This window comes from Myodes glareolus, chromosome 6, assembly GCF_982192425.1.
Source record: "Myodes glareolus chromosome 6, mMyoGla1.1, whole genome shotgun sequence".
In the NCBI taxonomy this organism is placed as follows: domain Eukaryota; kingdom Metazoa; phylum Chordata; class Mammalia; order Rodentia; family Cricetidae; genus Myodes; species Myodes glareolus.
Genome location: NC_142031.1, coordinates 104,051,075 through 104,075,776, shown reverse-complemented (window position 1 = coordinate 104,075,776; position 24,702 = coordinate 104,051,075). Strand labels below are relative to the sequence as shown.

Here is a 24,702-nt window from a genome sequence, read left to right as displayed (position 1 = left end):
TTTTTTTTTTTTTTTTTTTTTTGTTCGTTTTGTTTTGTTTTGCTTTTTGTTTTTTTGAGACCAGGTTTCTCTGTAGCTTTGGGGCCTGTTCTGAAACTAGCTCTTGTAGGTCAGGGTGGCCCCGAACTCACAGAGATCCGCCTGCTTCCCGAATGCTGTGATTAAAGGTGTGTGCCACCACCACCTGGTTTTAGCCTGGTTCTTGCCTGCAATGCTAGCAGTTTGAAGTCTGAGGCAACAGGATCAGGAGTTTGAGGTCATCCTGGATTACATGGTGGTTTCAAGGCTATCCTGGGCTACATAGTTTTTCTAAATAGATCAGTAATAAATGAAATAAAATCCAGGCTCCTATCTACATTATATAGTCTACACTCTCATAAAATGCCTATCTAGATACAAAGAACTTACTCCTTGAAGCCACTGGAGAGCCAGCTATCACTAGGAATATATCCATGTCACTCAATGCTCCTACTTCCTTCTTACCAGAATTCCTGTAGGATCCCTCATAGCAGTAAGTTCCCAAACCAGCATGCTCCTGTACTGCGAAATGGGCATTTTGTCTTGATTTTCATGCCTTTGACAGTTTAGAAATGGGCGGGCTGGTTGTTTTACAGCGTGCCCTGCCATGGGTCTGCCTGACATTTCCTCAGAACTGTATGTGTTGAGCAGAACACCCTCCGTCACCATTGAGGGCACTCATTTCTTCTCTTTTTCAGGTGGAACTTGGGCAAAACTTACAACATTGTGCTGGGATCTGGGCAGGTCGTGCTGGGCATGGACATGGGTCTCCGAGAGATGTGTGTGGGCGAGAAGCGGACAGTAATCATTCCACCCCATCTGGGCTATGGAGAGGCCGGCGTGGGTAAGCGGTGGTGTGCAGGAGTGCTGGGAATTCCCTATCTAGACTTCGGGCTTTTGGTGCCATAATTAGGGGCATAGGTGTTGCTTCTGTGTTAAAGCTACGGAGTTGTTGGGGTTTGTGTGTGTGTGTGTTTTCCTGTTTTAAGTTTTGAACATTTTTGTTTAAAGACCCCTGAGTTTCGTTTAAAGACCTGTGTTACTGCCCCTGACTGCTTTAGAAAGGTTAAGCTTCAAGAAAACACACCAGTGGTCTGCAGGTTCATCTGCCAGGCCTCAGAGGAGGGGTCTGGGTGGTTCGGGGTCAGGCCGCCTGCTTCTTCGGAACTGTTTCCTGGACCAGGTACAGAGTTAAAAGCCATTGCTGTTCACTGCTCTGCCGCCTGTAGGTCAGGAAGATGCTCTACGCTAGAGATTGCTTCTGTGTTCTGGAAAAGCCAAATACTGCATCCCTGCAGGGGCACATTTTACTTTATTAGATCCTGATTCCAGAGCACTCCTTTATGGTGTGTACCCTGCAGACAGCTGGTACTGAAGGGTTCCAGTTAGTAAAAGTGTGTGACATTTCTTTTTCTTAAGGAAAACCCAAACCAAAAAAAACAAAACAAAACAAAACAAAACAAAAAACCATGCCGGGTAGTGGTGGGGCATGCCTTTAATCTCTGTGAGTTCAAGGCCTGCCTGGTCTCCAGAGGGAATTTCAGGACAGACAGGGTTGTTACACAGAGAAACCCTGTCTCCAAACAAAAACAAAACAAAAACAAACAAACCAACAAAACCAAAAATCCAAACTAAAAGAAATATCAAAATAGATCAGTTACTGCCTGCTCCTTTTACTTATCCCAGAAGAAATGCTTCAAAAACTGTGTGTGTCCTTCTTATGACATATAATTATATTATACACTATATGTAACATAGAATATAATTTAGTGGAAAAGTTTGTGCTTGGCATGCACGAGGCCCTGGGTTTAATCTCTAGCACCAAAACTAAAAAGCAAATTTCAAAACTATAATCTATAATTTTTAATAATTATAGCATTTATTTTTAATACATATAGGACTTCTTTTGAGTCTTACTGTATATATTAACCTTGAATTGCATATAGTTTTCAGGCATTGTTATTGTCCTTAAAGTTCTGCAGTTAAATTTATCCTAAAATTCTTTAGTTGGGGTTGGGAGTACATTTCAGAGATAGAGTGCTGGCTGAACATATGGAGGCCGTGGCTTGGTCTCTGGTACCTCAAAAGGAAGAAAAGGTTCCACAACTGTTGTCCCTACTAGTGGCTTTCAAATGTTTTGTTTTTACCAAAGAATAAAGCAAGAGATACTTTTCCTATAGTTGTTACTTTTTTGGTTTTCTGAAGCAAAGTTTTCCCCTGTAGCCCAGGTTGGCCTCAAACTTTCAGTCTTTTTACTCCAGCCTCCTAAGTGCCAGGTTTACAGGCATGGTCAACACACCTGGCCTAAAGATTTTATATTTCATTTTGTGTTCCACATAAACATAGAATTGTTTCATTGCATGTTTGTGTGGGTTATGTGTGTTTGTGAGTGCATGTGTGGAGCTAGAAGGCAATGCTGAGTGTCTTTCCTTAGGTGCCATCCACTTTGTTGTTTGAAATGGTTTCGCACTAACCTGGGACTTAAATAGACCAGACTGGTTGGGCTCAGGCATCTTGTCTGCCTCTACCTCTCCCCAGCTTCCCCAGAGCTAGGTTATGAGGAGTGTATGCTGCCATACCTGCCTCGATGTCTGTTTGACTTTCATTCATTCATTTGTTCATTTAGTTTGTGTGTGTGTGTGTGTGTGTGTGTGTGTGTGTGTGTGTGTGTGTGTGTGTGTATACATATGTGTGGAGGTCAGAGGACAAATTGCGACATAAGTTTTCTCCTACCATGTTGGTCCTGGGAATCTTACTCAGGTTTGGTGAGCCATTTTGCCTGCCCGTGCCTGACATGGGTAATGGGAACTAAACTCAGGCTCTCTCCCTAGCCTCTACATTTAGTTTGCACATAAATTGAGACTCAGGTTTCATGAAAAGACATACATCCTTCCTGTATGGGATATTCAGGGATCTAGCTTATTTTATTCCTTTAAGAAGATTCTGGTCACCCTCCTTTAAGCTGGCCTCATGCCTCTGTGAGGGGTCACTAGCTGGAATGAGTGGCCTCCTTGCAGATGGCAGCTGGATACCGCGGAGGGCAGCATGGGTGGATGGTCCCAACCGGGTCAGCCTGTGGTTTAACACCATGCTCTGTTCCGTTGCACAGATGGAGAGGTGCCTGGCAGTGCCGTCCTGGTGTTTGACATTGAGCTGTTGGAGCTTGTCTCTGGCCTTCCGGAGGGGTACATGTTCATATGGAATGGCGAAGTGTCTCCCAACCTCTTTGAAGAGATCGACAAGGATGGCAATGGGGAAGTCCTCCTGGAGGAGGTAAATGGCCTTTGTAAGAGGAGGCTCAGCAGTTGTTCAGGGGCCTGTCAGTGTGCCGAGGACAGGGCTGGGCATGCAGATGGTGGTAACTAGAGCATGTGTGCACTGAGGACTTTCACACACATTCCCACGTGCAGGAACAGAGCTCCTGAGAGGTGTAGGGTTATCTCAAATGCACAGATCTGAATTCGATTCCCAGTCACTGGGTGCTCGCGGCAGGTCTGCCTGGACACATGTTCTCTGGCTGCTGCCCTCACAGCAGTCAAAGGAGAGGTCTGCTTATGCTTTAGAACAATGCTTCTCAACCTGTAGGTCGCGACCCCTCTGGGGGCGCATATCAGATATCCTGCACATCAGGTATTTACATCACGATTCACAGCAGTAGAAAAATTACAGTTATGAAGTTTCAACAAAATAATTTCATGGTTGGGGGGTCACCACAACATGAGTAACTGTATTAAAAGGTCACAACATTAGGAAAGTTGAGAACCACTGTTTTAGAAGACCCTGCCGAGAAAGTGGTAGCCCATGGAAGGTATCAGCTACCCAGTGTGTGAGCCAGGGCCTTGGCTTCTTAGGGGAGCTCAGCAGTCTTTTGTGTTGTCACAGCGCCTGGAGTTAGAGCTCATGACTTGCTCCCTCAAGCACATGCTGCAGTCTTAACTCTGTCTTCCTGCACCATCAGCTTTTCCTGGACCTGGAATGTTCCATTTACTATCACACATGGTTTTGGTTTTCTTATGTCCATTCTCCTTTGTGTTTGCTACATGGTGTCCGTGGGTTGCCAAGGCTGCTCTTGAACGTGTAATCTTGTGTTGTGTTGGGGTGATAGGCATGCACCATCATGCTCAGCATGATTATTTTATATGTCGTGTTATGTCTTTCCAGAGTTTTCATTTCTTTGCTCCTTTTACAGCAAAACCTCAAGACTTGTCTATTTTTTTATCTTTTGCTCCCATTTTTTTCTTGTTTGTTTGTTCTTTTATTATATTTGTTCTTTTGTTTTGAGAGAATGTTTTGCTGAGGCTGGCCTTGAACTCATGGTCTTCCTGCCTCAGCCTCCTGAGTGCTGGAAATACAGCTTTATTTTGTGCCTGGCTTTATTTTGCTTTTATGAAATGGGTTCTTCCTCTCTTACCCAGGCTAACCCTGGGTTCCTGAGTTCAAAGCATCTTCCTTCCAAGTAGCTGGGACTTTAGCTTTCCACTGTGAGCAGCTTTTCATTCTTTATTTTCATTTTATGTGTATGAATTTTTTTGCCTGCATGTATGGTCCAGCACATGTTCTGAGTACCTCCCAGGCAGGCTTCCTCCCTGGGCATCTGAACCAATGAACTTGTCTCTATGCTTGGAACAGACTCATTGTAGACAACTGTTTGGCTCATTCCCCGACTTCCTTTAAGCCTTCGTACAAGTCTCCCTAACCCCAGAGGTTCTTTCCTGTCCCCCAAATTTCACTCTCCCTATTTAACCTTACCTTGCTCTCCCCACTCTCTCTTTGGTGGAACATTCCTTTTTGTAACTTAAAGTGTAATTTACTTATATTCATGTAGAATATCAGTATCACAAGGGCAGCTTTGTTTATGATGTGTCCCATGATTTAGAATGCTTGGCACATGGTAGATGCTGGTAGGTTTTTAGTGTGAATGAAGGAATGTGTGGGTGCAACATTGTTTTTGGACTGGTTAGCCTCAGGTAGGAAGCTAAAAAGTGGCTGAAGCTTATTGGATATCTGGGTCTTAAGGACGTGAGGTCCTTTAGTAAAGGAATTTAAAAACACTTGAATATTATTTTTATTTTTAAGGTTATGTGTATGAGTGTGTGTGGGAATATATACATGTATCTAACAGATGCCAGAGAAGTCCAGAAGAGAGTATCAGATCCCCTGGGGCTGGAGTTTGAGGTGATTGTGAGCTACCCAACATGAGTGCTGGGAACGAAATGCTCTTAACTGCTGAGCCATTGCTCCAGTCCCGAGACTAGGGTCTTGCAGCTGCCTCTCAGGAGAGAATCCCAGGGCCGGTACTTCTTGAGGACAGCTTGGTTCGGAAGCACAGCCTCTTACTTTACAGTCTCCTCACTTTAATGCCACAATATTTCAGGCTTGGCTCTGCCATTTCTCACATTTGTCCTGTCCCCTCCCCAGTTCTCGGAGTACATTCATGCCCAGGTGGCGACAGGCAAGGGGAAGCTGGCTCCCGGTTTCAATGCTGAAATGATCGTGAAGAACATGTTCACCAACCAGGACCGGAATGGAGACGGGAAGGTCACGGCCGAGGAATTTAAGCTCAAGGACCAGGAAACCAAACATGATGAACTGTAAGCCTGACACAACCAGTTTGGGCCAAGGAGTGCATGACACCAAATGACCTGTTGTGGCCGAGCGTGCTGTCAGTGTGAAGGTTTCTAGGAAGGGGTGACATTAGCAAACAATAGGTGGGCCGTGTAGTACCTGGAGCATACATTGGGGTGGGTTCATGTCCATGGTGAGTGAGCACTTGGGTGGATTTCCAGCGATAGTAAGTAGAGTCTGCAGAGGGCCTTGGCATGGGAAAGTCTGCACTGCCAAACTGTATTTATGAGTCTTCTGGGAAGCTGTGTTACTAAAGGAACATTATTTCATAGAAGACATAGCTGTCATGGAGGAAACAGAAGTGCCAGGTGTCTACCTAGAGATTTTTTTTTTTTTTTTAATCTTGCTGGTGTCTTTAAAAAATGTCCACTACATGGGCAGAAAGATAGAGAGCATGAATGCTCCAGCAAGATTCCCAGACAGCAGCCAGTGCTCTTCTTAATGCCCTGCTCTGGTGATAGCAGGCCCTGTGACCCCCCTCCCCCACCCCTCGGTCACCTTCCCTACAAATCCCCATCCCCTGCTTTTCCAGTTCACTACACTGGCTGCCCTCCAATTGGTAGTGGTGTAACTTGAAGGTTAACAGGAGCTTCCTGGACAGGAAAAACCACAGACCAAATGGGAGCTGTCTTAGCCCACGAGGAGATTTGGCCGATATTTGCTCTGTAGGATTATGTGCTTGGCACATGCTATCTTCCCGATACTGTCCTGTAGGGCTCTCTCTCTCCACTCCGCGTTCCTTCGGTTAGGTAGATACATGTAGGGCTGATTGCTGGGTTTCGCCGGTCAGCCAACAGAAAACCTTACTGTGACTAAGGTAGATGTGTTATGCCAACAAATGAAGGTGACTTTTTTTCCCCCACTCATTTGTGTCTTGGAGGGCAATTTGGGGTCTCCTGCTGTAGAAAAGCAATAACATTATTCAGTCCAGCTCATTCCCATGCCATGTGGTAGCCATATTCCTGCCTTATGTCTTGTTCCCAACTGGTGTTGGCATTTACCTTGAAGTGATCAAAGGTTTCCTTTTGAAATGGCTTTTTTACAAATTGAAATTCCTTGTTTTGTACTGATGTTGCCCTGAGTTCATGCAAATGCTGTGCACTTGTTCAATGGAATTAATGTTGGAAAACTGATTTTTTTTCCTGATATAAAATGTTGAATTATATCATCTGACTCTGTGGTGTTTTCTTTGAAAATGGAGAGGATCTTATAGAATACAGAATGCAGTCAACCTCCTTGATGAAAACTCAACAGGACTGGGACAGCTGTGGGGGGACTGGCAAGAGACCCACTAGGTAAGCTACTTGAAAGGACTATTTACAGGAGTGGGCAGGGCTCAGGGGCGCAGAAATTGGTGAGATACTGTGGAGATAGGGTTGCTTAGCAACAGCTGGAGGCTGTTTGCCATTCTTGGGCCTGGAGGTTAAGGGGAAACAGCGGGAGCAGAGCAGCCTGAACTTATGTGTTGACGCATCTAGCTCCTTCCCGAGCCTGGGTGGCACTGCTGCCAAGTGAAGAACGAGAGACCATCTCTCTCACCGTCCTGTCTAGTGTCGGCCGTCAGCTCCCATCAGGTGAACCCTTACCTAAGCCAGAAGGAACGGTCCTCAGGGACTGGGTTTCTCAAACATTGGTCTCATGGAGTGGGCGATTTGGGGCGATGACTGAGTTGGCGAAGTTGTTGCCATGCAAGCATGAGAACCCAAGTTTGCTTCCCAGGACCCACATCAAAAGCTGGACGTGGTGGTAAGTGCGCACCATCGAGCGCTGAGGGGTGAAGCAGAACTGTCTGGAGTTCGAAGCCATCTTGGGTTACAGAGTGGGTAATACCAGGCCAGTGAAGGTCACATAGCAAGACCCCTCTCACCCATCTACAGAGAGAAGAGGGTGATCTTATTGGCCTGTCTGAAGGACTGGAACACTAAGAACTCACTGGCGCTTTTGCCATCCACTATTTTACCATCGTAGGCTTCCAGGAACAGGACTTTAAAGTCCTTCCCCCTTGGCTTTCCGAAGGAACACGAGTCCATTTATTCAATGAGAGTGCTGCCGATTTCTTAGGTCTGCTCAGTCACGGAATCATTTTCAGCTTACACTGGATATTTAAAATGCCGGGGAAGTTTGGATTATTTATTTATGTTTTTGAGACTGGGGTCTTATGTGTCTCGTTTATTATCGAACTCTCTTGTCCTCAGTGATCCTTCTACCCCAGCTTCTAGAGTAGCTAGGACAACAGACACCCTCCAGCACACGTGGTTTAGCTTGGAGTTTATTCAATTCTGAGTCTCTAGCCTAGGCTGGTCTTCAACACCTCCTGCAGCAGAGGACTGGGGTTACAGGTGTGTGCCATCACGGCTGGTTTGGTGGGAAGCGTATAGGCAACTGGAATGGTAGTGTGGTCTTCTTTTATTACCTTGTGAGGTGTAAGTTTTGCTGTTACGTATTTTGGATTCTGTGACCTACCTACCTTTTCTTTTTATTACTTACTGATTCTTTGGGATTTTCACATCATACAGCCCAATCCTGCTCACCTCCCAGTCCCTACATATTCCCCCCCAATCAATTAAAAATAAAACAATAACAATAATAACAAAAACGACCTTGGTCCTCTTCTGTCTCTCCAACACCTCTTCATTCATCCTAGTGACATTGGGTGCTGTGGTGTGTCACAAAGTGTATCCTTTTGTCCAATCAGCCCCACCCACACAACGTTCATTGCAGTAAGTCATTGACCTGGTTCAAGGCCTCTGGCATACCGTCTTCACTGGACCCTCACCAAAACTCCTGGACATCCTGCTGTTGCCCTGAGTCATGGAGCTCCTGTGGCCATGGTTCTGCAGGACCAGTGCCTTCGTGTACTCCAGCAGGTCATCTATGGGGTAGATGTTGGGGTGGGCCAACCCAAGGCCCAAGATGTGGGTATGGGAGTAGCTGAGCTGGTCAGTTGGGATTCACTGGGACCACCCCCCTCTGGGAAGGGGCTTAGCCAGCCCTGATGGGGAAGCTCAGCCAATCACATTCTGTTTAGGGTGTGGCTCCCTGAGGCCAAGAAGAAAGGATAAAAGCATCCAGGTGTGCTTGCCCTCTCTTTTTGTTTCTCTCTGTGCTCCTGGTGTTCGCGGGATCATTGGTCATGTGAGTTTTCTGTTTTTCCAATTATTAAATATATTACTATTTATCTTTGAGCTGGTCTGATTAATTCTGTCGATCGACCACGCCCATCAGCCCTCCTACACCCATGGCCACCTCTTTTATACTTATAGTGAGGGGTGGGCTGTCTCTTCAGAGGTCTAGGGGCCAGCTCTCCTGCTGCAGTGTCCAGTGAGGGGCAGGTATGGCCTACCTTTTCACCGGCCCAAGGAAGAAAAAAAATTGAGCTCAAATGAACTTTCCTCTTCCTTAATTATCTTCTTTATGTCAATGGAAAAGCTGACTATATAATGTAATCAACAGTCCAGTTTAGTTTCAAAGTCTACTTTGAGCTGACCTGTTTGGTACCTCATGTAACTTGGAGACTACATGGAGAGTTTAAGGTACATTTCCAGTTTCTAGTGCTTCTGTGATCCTCTTCCACTCTGTGTTCCTTATGCCCATTTGCAGATGTCAGGGTTTTCTGTTCTTTCACCCTGCCTATTTTTCCAACAATCTGAACTTCATTTCTTTCGTAAGACGGACTTCCTGTTGTATTTGTTTGTTTGTCTTCTCTGAGTTGTTTGAACATAGCTATCATCATTATTTTAAAATTCTGTCTGGGAGTTTCCGGTCATTTTCATTAGGGGCCATTATTAAGGGACTTGTATTTTTGGAGGTATGTGTATTTTATGGATGTGTGCGTTGTTTTTATTTCTTCATTGAGATTTGTGTCTTTGAAGCTAAGTTTGGTGGTTGAGTTTTTTCTTTTTTTTCAACAGGTGTGTGTATTCAGCCTTTAGTAGCATGGTTAGGATTGTGATTTCCCATTTGGTATTCAGGGCTACAGTCTCTATCCAGGTCCTGTCTTCTACTGGTCATCTAGTCAAGTGCCTGCAGTGGGTAGACCAATGAGGGTCAAACAAGATTTCCCTAGTAGTGTGGCCTGATCATGAGTCTCAAGCTTAGACAGGACAACTGGAGGGTCCCAGTCATATGGTGGGCAGGGTTCTGGAGAATCTAAAGGGCAGGGGAAGACTGGGCCTCAAGACAACAGTTGGTGGCTCAGAGAGTTGCTGGTGGAAAATGGGCTGGGATCTGGTTAAGTCCCAAAAAGAGTGAGAGAGGCCTGGGGGTGGTGTGGTGAAGATAAAGGTTCTTGGCAAGCTGCTGAGAGCTTGGGCAACTTAAATGGAGTGTTCAGAAGTTCTGAAGACTACACAAGTAATCTTCTCGGATCTTAGGACTACTTGGAACAGCTGTTTCATCCAGCACATTAAATTTCTGTGAACCATTTGCTTTTCATCTCCATGGCCCTAACTGCACAATTTACTATAATTTGTTTAAGATCCTGCAGCCAAAAGTTTTTCTCAGGTTAATTTGTACTACCAGCTCACCGTGGTGACATTTTGTTTGTTTCTGACAAATAAGGCTTGTCTGGAGATCAGAGGGTGGAGCTAGTCACTAGTTAGTCTAAGAGGTCAGGCAGTGGTGGCACACACCTTTAATCCCCACGCTTGAGACAAAGCAGGAGTTCAAGGCCACCCTGGGCTACAGGAGGTTGAATCAGTTTTAAAGAGAACAGGCTCACACACTTAATCCCAGTACTAGGGAGGTGGAGACAGGACTACAAGTGGGGGTGGAAAGGATCTTGGGACATTCAATCTGAGAACCTGTAGAGAGAGAATATCCTGTTCCGTCTAAGGATTTCATAGAAGCAGAGCTGGCTGCTCTGCTTCTCCTAATATCTGACTCCAGGTTTTTATTATTAAAACCAATTAGAATTGGCGCTACAATCCAGTGTCCACGTGCCAGCATTATGATGGGATGCTTGACAGAGCTCTGCCCCTCACTTTTGCAGAAGAAAAGCCCATTTGCTTCTTTTTTTTCTTCTTGAGATAGAGTCTCGCTGTGTAGCTGTGTGGCTCGTTCACTATTCTCATGTCTCATCCCGAGTACTTGGGTTGTACGCATGTACTACTGTACCCAGCTCCAACTTCTGATTTATAAAACCCTGCTGTTTTACCTAGCATCCGATGCCATTCTTTCCTTCGAACCTCAGACTGTTGTGTGTTCAGTTCTTTGACCACTAAACCTTCCGTAACATCTCTGCATGCTCAGCTCTTGCCTAAGAGAGATTCTTTCTCCTTTAATGCTCACAGCTGGCATCTGCTCTCCTATTGGGTAGCTTCACTACCACTGTAATGGTCTGTCCTGTCCCTTTAAGAGACACTCCCCCCCCCCCCTTTCTGGCCTGAGCTCTCTTCCTTTCTGTCTGTCTGTCTGTCTGTCTCTCTCAGGCAGCTTCTGTTCTTCTGTCTCTCCCTTCTCCCCATTTCTCCCCTTCCCCCCTGTTTCTCTCTCTCTGCTCTTTCCCCTTCCCCCCTAAATATATAACCCACTAAATATCCAACTTCACTCTCAGTCTCCGTCTCAGTCTCTCACCAGCCATGCGGCTTCCTGCCTGGGACCTGGCTGCCTTCGTGGCTTGCTGTGATCTCAGGAACTTCTGCCCACTGCCGCCACTGGGGACCTGCAGCATTTTACTTAAACCATTACAACCACCTCCTCAAAGAAGTGCAGATTCACATTATTGTGACATACGTGATATGTACACATATGCATTGGATGTGTGTGAGAGATAGGGGTGCATTGTGCATGGGCACATAGCCTGTATGTGGAAGACAGAGGACAACCTGTGGGAGCTGGGTCTACTACCCTGTGGGTTTTGGGACTGAACTCAGGCTGTCAGACTTGGTGACAAGTGTCTTTACCTGCTGAGCTACCTCCTCAACCCCATAACTCAGTTCTTGATGGCTACATGAAGAAATTAAAATCTGAAAACCAAACCTGAATGCAAACACCCTGAGCTTCAGGAGTAACCGGGTAGCAGTGATGATGGGTTACAAGCCTGTAGCAGCAGGTGTGTGCAGGACTGTGGAGAAAACCAGTTCTCAGGACGTCCATGACACCTGACTAAGTGGGGGCCGTATGCTGCTTAGAATGCAGATCCTATCCTGTGCAAAAGCCTTGGGTTTGATCCCTAGCATTTAAGAAAAAGAATGCAGATCTTATCTTCATTATTTTTGCGAGACAGTTATTGTGTAGACTAAGCTGACCTCCAGCTCGTGTTCCTCCCCCTCAGTTTCTGAGTACACATTGTGTATATCCATTGTCTGCCCCATTAACTTCAGTATTCTTTACCTGCAATATATGCTATTTATGAGGCATATTATAAAGCCCTTTGTAAATAGCCTGTATGAGAAGCTGTGGGGAGTGGAGGAAACTTCAAATAACTGTGGAAGGAGTGAACGAAGTCCTGAGTGGATGTGTATTATTGACCAGGACCCCAATGCCCTCGACCCATGGGAACTGGCAGTCTTCTCTGGCTGGACTGAAATTGACAGCTTATAGCATCAACTGCTCCCTTACAGACACCTCCTACTGGGACTAGCTAGTTCTTCCTGTGCTGTACATAGAAACAGCTCTGAGTTGTTGCCTAGAAGCAGGTGCCACTCCAGCAGAGCGAGTTCAGCCCACTTGAGCCAGTTTTTCATCTGTGTGTCTGTTCTTTCTTCGGTCTTTAAGGGCCCTGTAAATGTTAAAACTGAACAATACTTCAAGCCATTTTAAAATTTTTCATTTGAGATGGGATTTTGCTATGTTGCTGAGGCTAGTCTTGAACTTGTGTGGGCTCAGCCTTTCATGCTGCGGGGACTGTCCCTGTCGCCACATGTCAGGCTTACCATTTACTTTCGAGTTTATTTGGAAATACTTCATATTAAATACTTTTCCTCTTTCATATATTGTTTACTAAAAACTTAAAAACATCAATGGCGGATCAGGATAAGAGATTTTCTATCATTTAACCTTGCCTTTCTGCCCCATGTGGTTGGACTAGAGACTGCTCTTCCCAATGGCCAGACCAATCAGATCATACTTGGTGGCTGTAAGCAAACCACTTAGTTGTCCTCAGGATCTGAGGTACAAATGTTACAGTCAGGATCAAATATATGACGGTGGGAACTAAACCCTCTGGAACGAGGCCTGGGCCCTGACTTTGCACTACTTAGTCTCCCAGGGACCCAGTGTGATGGCCTGATGAGATGCCTTGGGCATCTGAATACCTGATCCCTAGATGGTGCTGCTGTTTGGGGAGGCTTACGTGTGGCCTGGAGGAAGTCCGGCATCTGGTTGTTGGGAGTAGAGACCCCCTCACTGCTAGTTTGCTCTCTCTGCTTAGTGCCTGCAGTTCCTGCTTCACCACCCTGAAGCCTAACTCCCCTGGACTAGAAATGCCCTAACACACGCTCTCTTCTCTAAGTGACATGGCTGTGGTGTTTCAAAACAACAATAGAAAAGTAACTAATATATATTCAGCTAGTCTTTGTTTCTGATAAGTTTACAAGGAACTCTTTTCTTGTGTTCAATGAAAGAAAAGACTTTTCATGGACCTCAGTATTTTTAAAGGACAGATTAAATTTTTCCAGCACTATTTTTTATGCTTAGACATATATTTTGAAAGTAGGATTAATATAACTATCTACTATGACAGAGATCAGGATTTATATATCACAGAATGAAGAAGGAAACTAAGAAGAAAAAACACAGCAGCCCCTAATAAATACAAATATTTGCTGAATAGATTTTTTTTTTTTGTTCCTCTGTCTCATGTAGTTGAGGCTGGCTGACTTGAAACTGATCTTAAATTCTTAATTTTCCTGCCTCTGTTTTCCATGTGCTAGGATTACAGGCATAAGCCGCCTTGACAGGCTGAATATGATCTCAATAGCAGAATTTAAAAAAAAAAAAACGCTTTTAATTTCAGGTTTATTTTCAGTGTTTCACACAGATTTGTAACGTTCGTGATATGGACACCAACAGTTTTTCAGATACAAAGTGCTGGACTTCCCTGGCAAATTTTTTTTTTTCCAGACAAAATAACCAAACAAAACATTATTTTAGGAGATGGTGTTATCACACTCCACCCAAATCACAAATCTGGCAGTGGTTAAAATCAAAGACACTATCACCTGCCACACTATCACTCTGAGCCTCCACACAGTGCCCAAAAACTGAAGAAAACCAAACTACAAAATTCACTTTGGAAAAGGGAGTTCTTTTTCTAATTTTGGCCTTAAGATCGTTTTTAATTGCTTAAAAAAATCTGGTGAGTGTTGTGTGTGAAAGAAGGGGCTGCAGGTTCAACACATCTGAAGATCCGAGGACTCCCACCTGAAGGGAAAGGGGAAAATGCCAAAAGCAAGAATGTCTTATAAATAAGAGTCTTTCCTCAAGATGGCTGGTGCTGGTTTCAGCTGCACCTGTGGGAGACGTCTTCTCACAAATGGCTTGATTATAATGTCTTTTGTAAAATCGAGTTGACAACCTCCAATGATTCTTCTTTTACTAAAACAATATCGTAAGAGTCCATGTATTGTTCTAAAAGGTCGTCTACCTAATTAACAGAAGAATAAAAATACAATAAACATCCAGAGAAATGCAAATAATTTCCACTTTAACCTCATAATATTAGATCTGTAGAATATAAATCTATCTTTTTTCCCCCTTTTTGAGACAGGGTTTTTCTGTATAGCTTTGGAGCCTGTCCTAGAACTCACACTATAGACTATACTGGCCTTGAACTCACAGAGATCTGCCTGCCTCTGCCTCCCAAGTGCTGGGATTAAAGGTGCATGCCACCACCGCCCAGCAAAATCTAATTTCATAAAAGTTGTAAAATAAAACATTCTCAAATTCTTTTTAAAGGAAGTAATTTTGTTTTTGATTGAGGTTTTAATTTTCTGAGACACGGTCTTGCTGTCTAAGCTTACCCTGGCCTTCAGGCTGAGTCCTCCTGCCTCAGCCTCCTGGTGGCTGCGAAGACAGGCCTGCAGCATCACCGCGGCAAGCTTATTCTTTGGCTTAGACTCAGGGACAAGAAGTTTCCACATGGGTACTTTTCTCCCTACATAGTTTCTTTCTACTCTGGGGGCTCTGACTTTGGGCAACTCTGTACAAGGAATGTTTGGCAACGCATGAAGACAGCTTCACGACTAGGAAGTACTGCCTGCTGCCACTTGGGGACTGTGCCCTCCACAGCTCACACAGTCTGAGCTTCCTATCTCCTCTGTCACTCCAAAGCGGGACAGTAAAATACCTTTCTCACCTGCCTTTGGCAACTGATTACAAGGTTTCATCTTACATTTTTCAAGAGAAAATTAAACTGCAGCCCCACACACTCACTCTGTCATTCAGATACCCAATTTTCAGAATGTGTTCAACGTTGGCTACGCCGTCTGCCATCCTCAAGTCTCCCTGGGAGTCCCCCAGCAGAATAATGTTGCTGTTGTCTTTCAGTTGGTTGAAATAGTCTGTGTTCTTCAAGGCACCATCGTGTTTGTTGAATACATGAATTAGTTCTCCTTTGAATCCTTTCAGTACTCCCTATGAGAGAGATTTAAAGAACCACGTAAGAAAAACTTTATTGTATTTATTCATGGCATGCATATGTATACAGGTGCAATGTGGCAGTGAATATTTGAAGGGTGAGGGGACGACTTGACTTGCAGGAGCTGGCCCCCTCCTTCTACCCTGTGCACCTGGGGATTAAAATCCGTTGTCAGGCTTGGTGAGGAGCACCTTTAAGTACTGAGCCATCTCTCTGGCTTGAAATAATAGGTTTTACAAACTCTACTTGTTAAATCTTTTACATTTTACGATATTAAAAAGATGCCACTATTTGCCATATCTTTAAATTTGTCTTGATTTCAAACATGGAAGTCCAAGACAGGTAGGAGGGCTCAAAAAAAGCATATTCTCTTTTTTAAATGGCAAAACTCAGCTAATCAATAATTCAACTTTTCATTTTGTTCCTAGTCAAAGGATTCTATTTTATGCTTTTTGCTGTTATTTTATTTTGCTTGAGACTATGTGGCCTAGGCACTGAGCTCATGACCCTAATAACCTCAGCCTTTCTGAATGCTGGGATTACATCATTCTCCGATATACCCAGAACATTTTACAGTATACTCATTGAAAAAAAATGCTAGTATTATTCGTATCTTTTTTTTCACTTAAGATGTAGTCTTTAGGGTTGCACTGTTAAATTACTGTCGTGTAAGTTTTGTGAATTTTAATATTCGCTTATTAACTTGTTAATAAAACTTTAAGGAGAGCATAAAATATACATACAATACTGAGAAAGCAAATCTCATTAATAGTCTACGGGCATCATCTAATTTAACAAACATCTATATGATATTAATAAAGAACATGTGATTTACATGATTAAAATCTTTTAGCCTTAAGGAATGAATTCATATCCTTACATTTTCATCAAAATCCATGAAGTTGGATACCACTTTGACATTTGAATGGTAAACTCCAGCTTGACGTATAACTTCTTCAAGCACATCACCGATACCAGCCGAAAATATGAACACAGGGATACCGTGCTGATGAAGTTTACCAAAGAAATTCTCATATCCTTCCCTGCAAGTGGAGACAGAGTGGTAATGAGCAAGATCGATTTCTCTCTCTCTCTCTTAGAAAGTATAAAACAAAAATATTTCTACCTACTTCTGCAAATCATATTCTCATTCTAAAACAGTGACCAAGTCAGCAGGCGACTCTTTGCTTGGCTCAGTTCCACAGTTCCAGCTAGACGTTTTAGACTCACAGCAAGCATGGATAAAAGCCTAGAGTTTACACCATTTAAAAGCAAGGGGTCAAATCATACTGCGAAAAGCCCTTTAAAGTCCACTAGGCTGAGCTTGAAGGCCACCCGCCTGAGGTCCTGCTGCTCTGCCCTCCCTACCTCCAGAACTTCGCTGCTTGTCACCATATTACGAACAAGTTGAAAAAACTGAAGGTTGGTGCAAAGTACTGAAAGTAAGCTTGGTGATTTTCACAAAGTTATAACCCAAACACTATAAATAGTGCACACACACGTGTGTGCGCGTGCATGTGCGTGCTGTGCAGTAATTACTAAGTAGACCAAGTTGGCCTTCAGCTGGCTGTGATTCCCCGATCTCTGCGTCCTAAACACTGTAATCACAGGTTTCAACACTAAGCCAAGCCTTCCAAATATTTTACCTATAAACTAAAATGTTTCCCTTCCCTGTAAAGTTTTCAAAGCATAAGAATTCCAAAGGTGATTCTTATGCTTCTGAATCATGTAGATTCAGAAACACTTCTTAGTTGAAACCTTCCTAGCTTATAATATTTCCTTTAAATTTCAGATCTTTCAAAACCAGTTTCCTAAAGAACTTGAAAATGATAATGGTTATTTAAGTCTATACATTATTCTTAATTTTTTTTTTCAAATTTTGGAGAAAGGAAATACCAATCATCACTTAAATCTTTCAATGCTCTTGTCAAATCTAAATGAACAAACTTCTTTTTTTAAAAGACAGTTTCATGCACCTCAAGCTGGCCTCAGACTTGCTATTTTATTCAGGATCCTCCTGCCTGTATTCCCCAAGTGCAGGGACTAGTGCCACCATGCCTGGGTTTTAAAAAATGTTTTACAATTTTATTCTATGTTATGGGTGTTTTGCCTGCATGTATCTCTGTATATCATGTGCATTCCTGGTGCCCATGGAGGCCAGAAAAGGGTGTTGGGTCCCCTGGAACTGCCATGTGAGCGCTGGAAATCAAACCCTGGTCCTCTGGAAGATCAGCATGTGCTCTTATCAGCTGAGCCACCTCTCCATCCCCTTACTGTGCCAGTTTTACTCAGTGCTCATATCAAACAAAGCTGTCGGCGTGCTAAACAGGCACTCTGATAACTGAGCTATCCCCCCAAACCCTAATAGCTCTAACCTAGAATATTTTTCTTATCTCACCACTATTCATTTTGTAATAATGATATATTTTAACCGTTTTATGGAATAATGTCATAGCTTATTTTGATTAAAACACGTAATTGAATTTATACAATAGTTAATTATATAAACAATAAAAACAACAAAACCCAGGAGACTTACTTGAGCATGACATCAGAGTCTGCCACTATCTCTTTAAGTTTGGCTTTTGGTATGCCTTGTTCAACAAGCAAACCATGTGATTTAGTATACCTGGAATTTATGGTCAGAGGAGGGGAGAGATACCAGTTAAAATCTTAAAACTATTATCTTTATTATCAGGGACCAGAGCTTATTCCACCCTCAGATAAACCTAACTGCAAACAGTCCTTTATCCACAAAGAAATCAGTCTTGGTAAGTTTTCCCAAACTAACTCCAGTTTTGATTCTGCAGGTTGGCAGAGAAAGCCTCTGTTTCACGTTCACTACAACACACAGGTGAGCTGTCCACACTCCCTGACAGCCACTGAGAATACTCCTGGTCCACAAGTTAAAAGTCGATGCTGCCACTCAAACCAAAAACACTTTCCACTTTAGGGGTTGCTTTTCAGAGAACTAGGGGACTCTTCTGCACCTCTACATTTGCCAAGGTCTGTTCTGTCCAAGAGCTCCACACAAAGCTCTCACCACGGTCCCCTTGAGTGCTGCAGTTTGAGGAACAACACCAGAGGCCAGGGCTGCATGTTGGGGCGGGTGTGGTGTGGACCCTACTTCTTTTTCTTTGTTCTTAGATTGTGTCTTGTCTAAGAAGCTTTAAAATACAGATCTTGCTTTAAGACTTAAGTGCCGGATTTTTTATTTACCCTCACTACATGTCATCGTGAGACCAGTCACAAACTGTTAATTCCCTAGAGTGACTGTCAGTCTTTCTGTATTTATTCTATCTGCACTTGTTACGGGGGAACACTGCCACAGCCTGTAACTGGGCCTCTGTGCTCTCAGCCCTTCAGCGTTCCCAGGGCTCCAGATGCACTCACCACTCTACCATGTAAGGGAACTTCTCTTCCACGGTGAGGTCGGGAGCAACCTCAATGGCGTAATACTGCTTCTTCAGCTGCAGCAGCTGGAAGGAGAGGGTAACTTAGTGGTGAGGATTACAGTTTTGTCACTTGCCTGATTATCACAGAAAACAATGCAAAAAATACAAAACAATGAGGCCTTTAAGCTACTTTCCAGTAAAGAATAAAGTTGGAGATGGTTTGATCTTGGTTTACATATAATTAGAGACAACAGCAGAAGCCACCTTTCTTCCAAGTCAGCAATTCAGAAGTCATGAGAAAAAATGAGAGGCTTACTCTCAGCTCTGCTCTGGAAGGCATTGCGCATGTTGGGCTAGTGATCTCTCTGACCTGCCACTGAGCTACAGCCCAGCCCTAGTTGGACTTTCTATTTTGGGCCCGGTTCTGTGCTAGTTACCCAGGTGGCTTTGACCCTTTCAAATCCTTCTGCCTCAGCCTAAGTAGTAGGATTACAGGCCCAAACCACCAGACCTGACAACAAGTTTAGTCCTGAAATCTAAATAAAGAGCTTTGATGGGCACCCTGTGCCGCCGTTAAGATAGAGGCAGGCACCACAGGCATGCCCTGATCAGTTTAAGGGGGCAAATTAGCATGAGACTCAAGCACCTTGCCTTCCCAGTTAACGTAAGGACCCAGAGGACTGTAATAACAACTTCGGACACTGGTTGTGCGGTCACTGGTTGCACACCCTGTAATCCCAGCACTTGGGAGGTCAAGGAAAGGGGAATGAAATGTTTTCTTCAGCTAGCCAGTGAGTTAAAAGCTGAATGAGACACCCTGTCTTGAAGGGGAAAAAAAAAAAACCAAGATGGAATAAATTTGATATTTATTGAATACTTAATGTGCCAGATATAACTTAAAAGCACTCACTTCTTTTGGGGGATGGGGGTGGGTGGAGGATTAGGTCTCACCATTTTGCTAAGACTGACCCTAAACTTGAAATCATCTCCCTTCAGTACTCTAGTCTGGGAGTACACGCGGATGCCATCATGGCTAGCTTTTGACATTCATTCCTGTCTGAATAAAATAATCAGCGGAGGCAATGAAGGATTAACTATACATTTGAAATGATATTTACCTTTTCTCGACATTCGTCTGTAACAAGTTTACAGTTGTCAATGATATCTAGAGAGAGAGAGAGAGAGAGGGAGAGAGAGAGAGAGAGAAAGAGAAAGAGTGAGTGCATAGCATCGGCATTAAAGAAAATATTCTGGTTGATGCTACCACTAATAAAGAAAACTTGCTTCTTCTATTTTTAAACGCCAAGTCAGTTACTATGGTTGGTGCATTTTTGGCCGCAGTGCTGTATTTCAAATGGCACCACTACAAGAGGATGGCTTCAAGATCTGAGATTTAGTGATTCTCCACCTCAGCACCGCGCGAACAGTTCAGCGGGCCGCTATTCTCATCTTCCTTTTTAATAAACAGAAGCAACAGATACATCTCAATATACATCATTTTCCTTTCTTTTTGTTTTGAGAGGGTGAACTTGGTTAGTTCTTGTTAACATGACACAAACAAACTATAGTCATCTGGGAACACCAAGAAGAAACACCAATTGAGGAACCGCATTCAACACATTGGCCTGTGGCCATGCCCGTGGGGCATTTTGCTTGATTAGTAACCGATGTGAAAAGGCCCAGCCCAATGTGGGCGATTCTTCCCCAACAAGGGTCTTGGGTAGAATAGGAAAGTAGGCTGAGTAAGCATTAGGAGAGCAAGCTAGTAAACAATATTCCTCCCGTCTCTGCCTGAGCTCCTCTCCGGTTCCTGCCTGAGCTCCTGTCTTGGCTTCCCGATACACTAAACCACAGCTGCAGCAAAATAACCCTTTTCCTCCCCAAGTTGCTTTTGGTCGTAGTGTTTAGCAAGAGAAACCTAACTAATAAACAACATTTGATAAATGTTACTTTTTTAGGTTATTGCAAAATTTAAACCCTTTCAAGTAATTCTTGGGTAATAAATAGACTATACACAGTAAGAAATATTTTGAAGTCTTCATCAATTCCCTTTACTTCTAAAAGCACACAAAAAATAGCCATTTACCTAAGAGGAATAAAAACAATTTCTCAAAACATAATAAGAAAAGCGAAGTTTCTTTACTTTTAAAATCAAAAGGAGAAAAGAAAAAAAAACCCAGTCATTTCCAATTACATTCATTTACTTAAGAGCATCACTTACTATGACATGATGGGCATCTTCTCCCATTGTAGGAGAACCTACTTAGCGTCATATCAAAGTCTGTTATTATCTGTGAGAAAAAGGAGAAGGAAAAATGTAAATGAGTGCACCACAGCCACAAGCTCACTGTGCTAACCAAATGCACAGCTGGAGCCTCTCCACTGAGCTGCCTGGGAAGTTCCTCATCTAAACCCGTAACACACTGATTTGAGTGATTATTTTTTCAATTAAAAAGTGTGTGTGTGTGTGTGTGTGTGTGTGTGTGTGTGTGTGTGTGTGTAGGACAACTTCCAGGAGTCTTTTCTCGCCTTCCAACTTGCTCTGGTGAGGTCTTACTTGTTTCTGCAACACTATTCTGAATACCACTTAAAGAGATAATAAATTAGCAGTTGGGCAGTTCAATATCAGAATATATATAAGAATATAATATAAGAATATAGGAATTCTTATAATGAAGTTGGACTAAATAACTGTTTCAGCTCCTTCACATTTAGTCTGTGATTCTCTACTTCCTGGGATAATACATGCCCGTGATCTTAGGAGTTGGAAGCAAACAAAAATCTAGAAGACAACAACAAACCATAAAAAGCCCAAGCCAATAGTGAGAGAGAACATGTAAAACTCAACTGTTTTAATTTGACAATGACTCAGTTAATTAAAATACAGAGTAACTTGAAACTGTACTCTTTTAAGTACGACTCCTGAAATAGTTTAATATATGTGTATAGTATTAGTTACCTTAGAACTTAATACTAAAAGAAGGCCCAAGTGTCAGGCCCGGCAGAACCCAGTGGGAGAATTGGTGATAGCACGGCAAGGTCTGGAGCTTATTCTCCAGCCTGCTCGACGGCTCTGTCTCAAGCTATTATTCTTTTCTTTGTTTGTTTTCAAGTAGAGTATTTCATGCATTTAGACCAACTCTAGGTGACAGATTTTAGATTTTACACTCCAAAAGTATAGGCAAAAAAAAAAAAATCCATTACTAAGGTTTTGTCAAAACAGGAGAGTAATAAATTTGCCTTCCCCCGCAGTTGCTAGGGACTGGAGCCATGGCTTTATCCATGCCCCGCAGCACCCCATCAGTAGCCGCAGACAGACAGGTGAGTCTGCTCCAACTCTCCACACAATATACCTCTTCCCCTCCTCAACTCTTCCTAGACCCTTCCCACCTCCATGCTTTTGTGCTCTCTCTCAATAAGCAAACCAAAAATCAATACAAGGAACCTAAAAAGACAAAACACCAAACCCCACCGAATGTGGAGTCTGTCTCCTGTGACTCCTGGGTGGGGTGCCCTGGAGCGCGGCTCCCCTCTCCCAGCCGCTGTCACTGCAATCACCTGAAGTTTGGCAGCTCCTCCTTTAATGAGACCACAGATGATTTCTTCTACTCTTGTAGGATTCTTGATGCGCACTGAGCTTTTCTGAAATTCGGGCATCTAAAAGTGAAGAGAAATGAGCACCTTTACCTCACTTTCCCCAATTCAGTCACTACCAAGAAACTTGTATTAAAAAGTATAAAAATGCTGAGGCATTGTTTTAAATAAGAAAGTCACCATATAAAATTACCATTTATATACACAGAAAATTTACAACCTAACTAGTTTCCATCTAGAAAATTAAGATAAAGTCATCTAGTGTGGAGGCACAAATCTGTAACCCCAGCAACTGGATGCTGAGGCAGGAGGATCTTATGTTTAAGGACAGTTGGGAAAACATAGCAAGAGCTTACTTTACACAAAGAAACCTAACAAAGTAAAATCCCTGCATTTATGATTCATTTACTCTATTAGAAAGTATAATTTTCACCCCTTGATCGAAGAATGAATAAAGACAATGTGGTACATTTACACAATGGAGTACTTACATACAGCGGAAAAAAAATAATGACATTATGGGCAAATGGATGGATCTAGAAAACATCATATTGAGTGAGGTAACCCAGACCCATAAAGACAAATATATGTACCCACTCATAAATGGCTTTTAGACATAAAGCAAAGAAACCCAGCCTATAATTCACAATCCCAGAGAGCCTACACAACAATAGGACCCTAAGAGAGACATACATCGATCTAATCTACATGGGAAGTAGAAAAAGACAAGATCTCCTGAGCAAATTGGGAGCGTGGGGATCACGGAAGAGGGTGGAAGGAGAGGAGAAGGGAGGGGAGCGGAGAAAAATGTTGAGCTCAATGAAATCAATTAAAAAAGTATATTTTTCTTATATAATTATGCAGGTAATAAGCTTCTCAGAATTTATAGAACATAAAAAAATTGCTTGTTATTAATCAAAATAGGATCCAAGAGAATACCTGAACTTGTGGTAGACTTATTTCTTCTGGAATTTTTTGCATAAGATTTAATTTGAGTATGGTGTTGCCCACCTTTAACCCCTCCACTTGGGAAGCAGAAGCAGGCAGATCTCTGAGTTCAAGGCTAGTCTGGTCTACATAGCTGTTTTAGCCCAGTCAGGGCCACATTGTGAGGCCCTGTCTTGGAAAACAAAATAAAAATAAACAAGATCCCACTAGGGCACCCCCTATGGTCTTACCAGGTGGAGGGAGGAAGATCACTTGAACCCAGAAGTTTGAGGCCTGCTTTGACAACATAAATTGGTCTCAGTTTTAAAAATTAATTAAAACTTAAGAAATAAAGTATGTAATTTAGTACACATAGGTTATATGCAAATATCCCACCATACTATGTAAGATAAGCATTGTGCTGGATAGTTTTATGTCAACTTGGCACAAGCTAAAGTCATCTGAGAGGAGGGAGCCTTAATTAGAAAATGTCTCTATAAGATCAGGCTGTAGGCAAGCCTGCAGGACATTTTCTTAATTAGTGATTGATGGGGGAGGCCCCATTCCTTTGTGTGTGGTCCATTCCTGGGCTGGTGATGCTGGATTCTCTAAGCAAGCAAGCCGAACAAGACACCAAGAAACACTCCTATATGGCCTCTGCATCAGTCCCTGCCTCCAGGTTCCTGCCCTGTGTGAGTTCCTGCCCTCGCTGCTTTTGATGATGAACTGTTATATGGAACTGTGAACGAAATAAACCCTTTCCTCCCCAAGATGCTTTTGGTTCTGGTGTTTGATCACAGAAATAGTAACCTTAACTAAAACCAGTATTGAGGATTAAAATTTCATTTGTATTAATATTTATGCTTTAAAATATTTCTGGGCAGAAAAAAATCACATAATTATTCCTTATAAATTTTTGCAACAGATAATTAAAACATCTTTAAAATCTGCAAAGTTGTTTTAAGATCATTGAGTCTTCTCCTTATACTGTATCCCAGATAATGCACTAATTCTTCTCAGCATATGAACAGACTTCTTTCAAAGTAAAACAACTAGAAAGTACCTGGGATTTATGAAGATTTTAGGGTTGCTCAACATTTTTATATTGGGTGCCATTTCTTGTTTGAACTCAATCACGAATTGAAGGAATCTGAGAGGAATCTTAACTTCAGGAGGACATGATGCTTGCATGTCTTGGAAAAGTGTCACAGAAAAAATGATCATTCACACTATGATGCATAGCAAGAGCAAAATGTTCCTTAGAAGAAACAACTATCATAAAGTTCAGGATTCTCTGAGGTTCTGTTTTCATTACTGGCAAACAAGTAGTATGTCACGCTCTTAATCTCCAGTGACCAGCCTTCTTCCCACCGTTATCACAAATACTAACGGGGTCCATAGACGCCGCTAGACTTTTAGGCTTTTATTTCTGGAGACTCTGAACAGATGAAGTCTGTCAGGTCCCATGTTGTTCCTACATATACATTAGAGTTCAAAGGCAACAATTCAGGCAGTGGTGGTGTACACCTTTAATCCCAGCACTCGAGAGGCAAAGGCAGGTGG

The 24,702-nt window shown here is 42.9% G+C and overlaps 2 protein-coding genes across 5 annotated transcripts in view; one reads left to right on the top strand and one right to left on the bottom strand.

Annotated features, from left to right (window-relative positions):
- Fkbp9 (FKBP prolyl isomerase 9) overlaps window positions 1–6,808 on the top strand; it is a 46,999-nt gene extending 40,191 nt beyond the window's left edge. Inside the window, exons 8-10 of the mRNA XM_048440419.3 lie at window positions 717–862; window positions 3,128–3,291; window positions 5,437–6,808. Coding sequence (XP_048296376.1) covers window positions 717–862; window positions 3,128–3,291; window positions 5,437–5,613 — 487 coding nt within the window. The 3' untranslated portion in view covers window positions 5,614–6,808. The remainder of the gene's footprint in view (window positions 1–716; window positions 863–3,127; window positions 3,292–5,436) is intronic.
- A 6,777-nt stretch (window positions 6,809–13,585) lies between these two features.
- The window catches only part of Nt5c3a (5'-nucleotidase, cytosolic IIIA), a 38,462-nt gene continuing 27,345 nt past the window's right edge, over window positions 13,586–24,702 (bottom strand). For all 4 annotated transcript variants that reach the window (XM_048440424.3, XM_048440423.3, XM_085691040.2 and 1 more), the window contains 8 exons: window positions 22,177–22,275; window positions 20,840–20,909; window positions 19,737–19,783; window positions 18,617–18,702; window positions 17,763–17,852; window positions 16,104–16,266; window positions 15,019–15,219; window positions 13,586–14,230 (listed from right to left, as the gene is read on the bottom strand). In XM_048440424.3, the coding sequence (XP_048296381.2) occupies window positions 14,129–14,230; window positions 15,019–15,219; window positions 16,104–16,266; window positions 17,763–17,852; window positions 18,617–18,702; window positions 19,737–19,783; window positions 20,840–20,909; window positions 22,177–22,275 (858 nt within the window). In that variant the 3' untranslated portion in view covers window positions 13,586–14,128. The remainder of the gene's footprint in view (window positions 14,231–15,018; window positions 15,220–16,103; window positions 16,267–17,762; window positions 17,853–18,616; window positions 18,703–19,736; window positions 19,784–20,839; window positions 20,910–22,176; window positions 22,276–24,702) is intronic.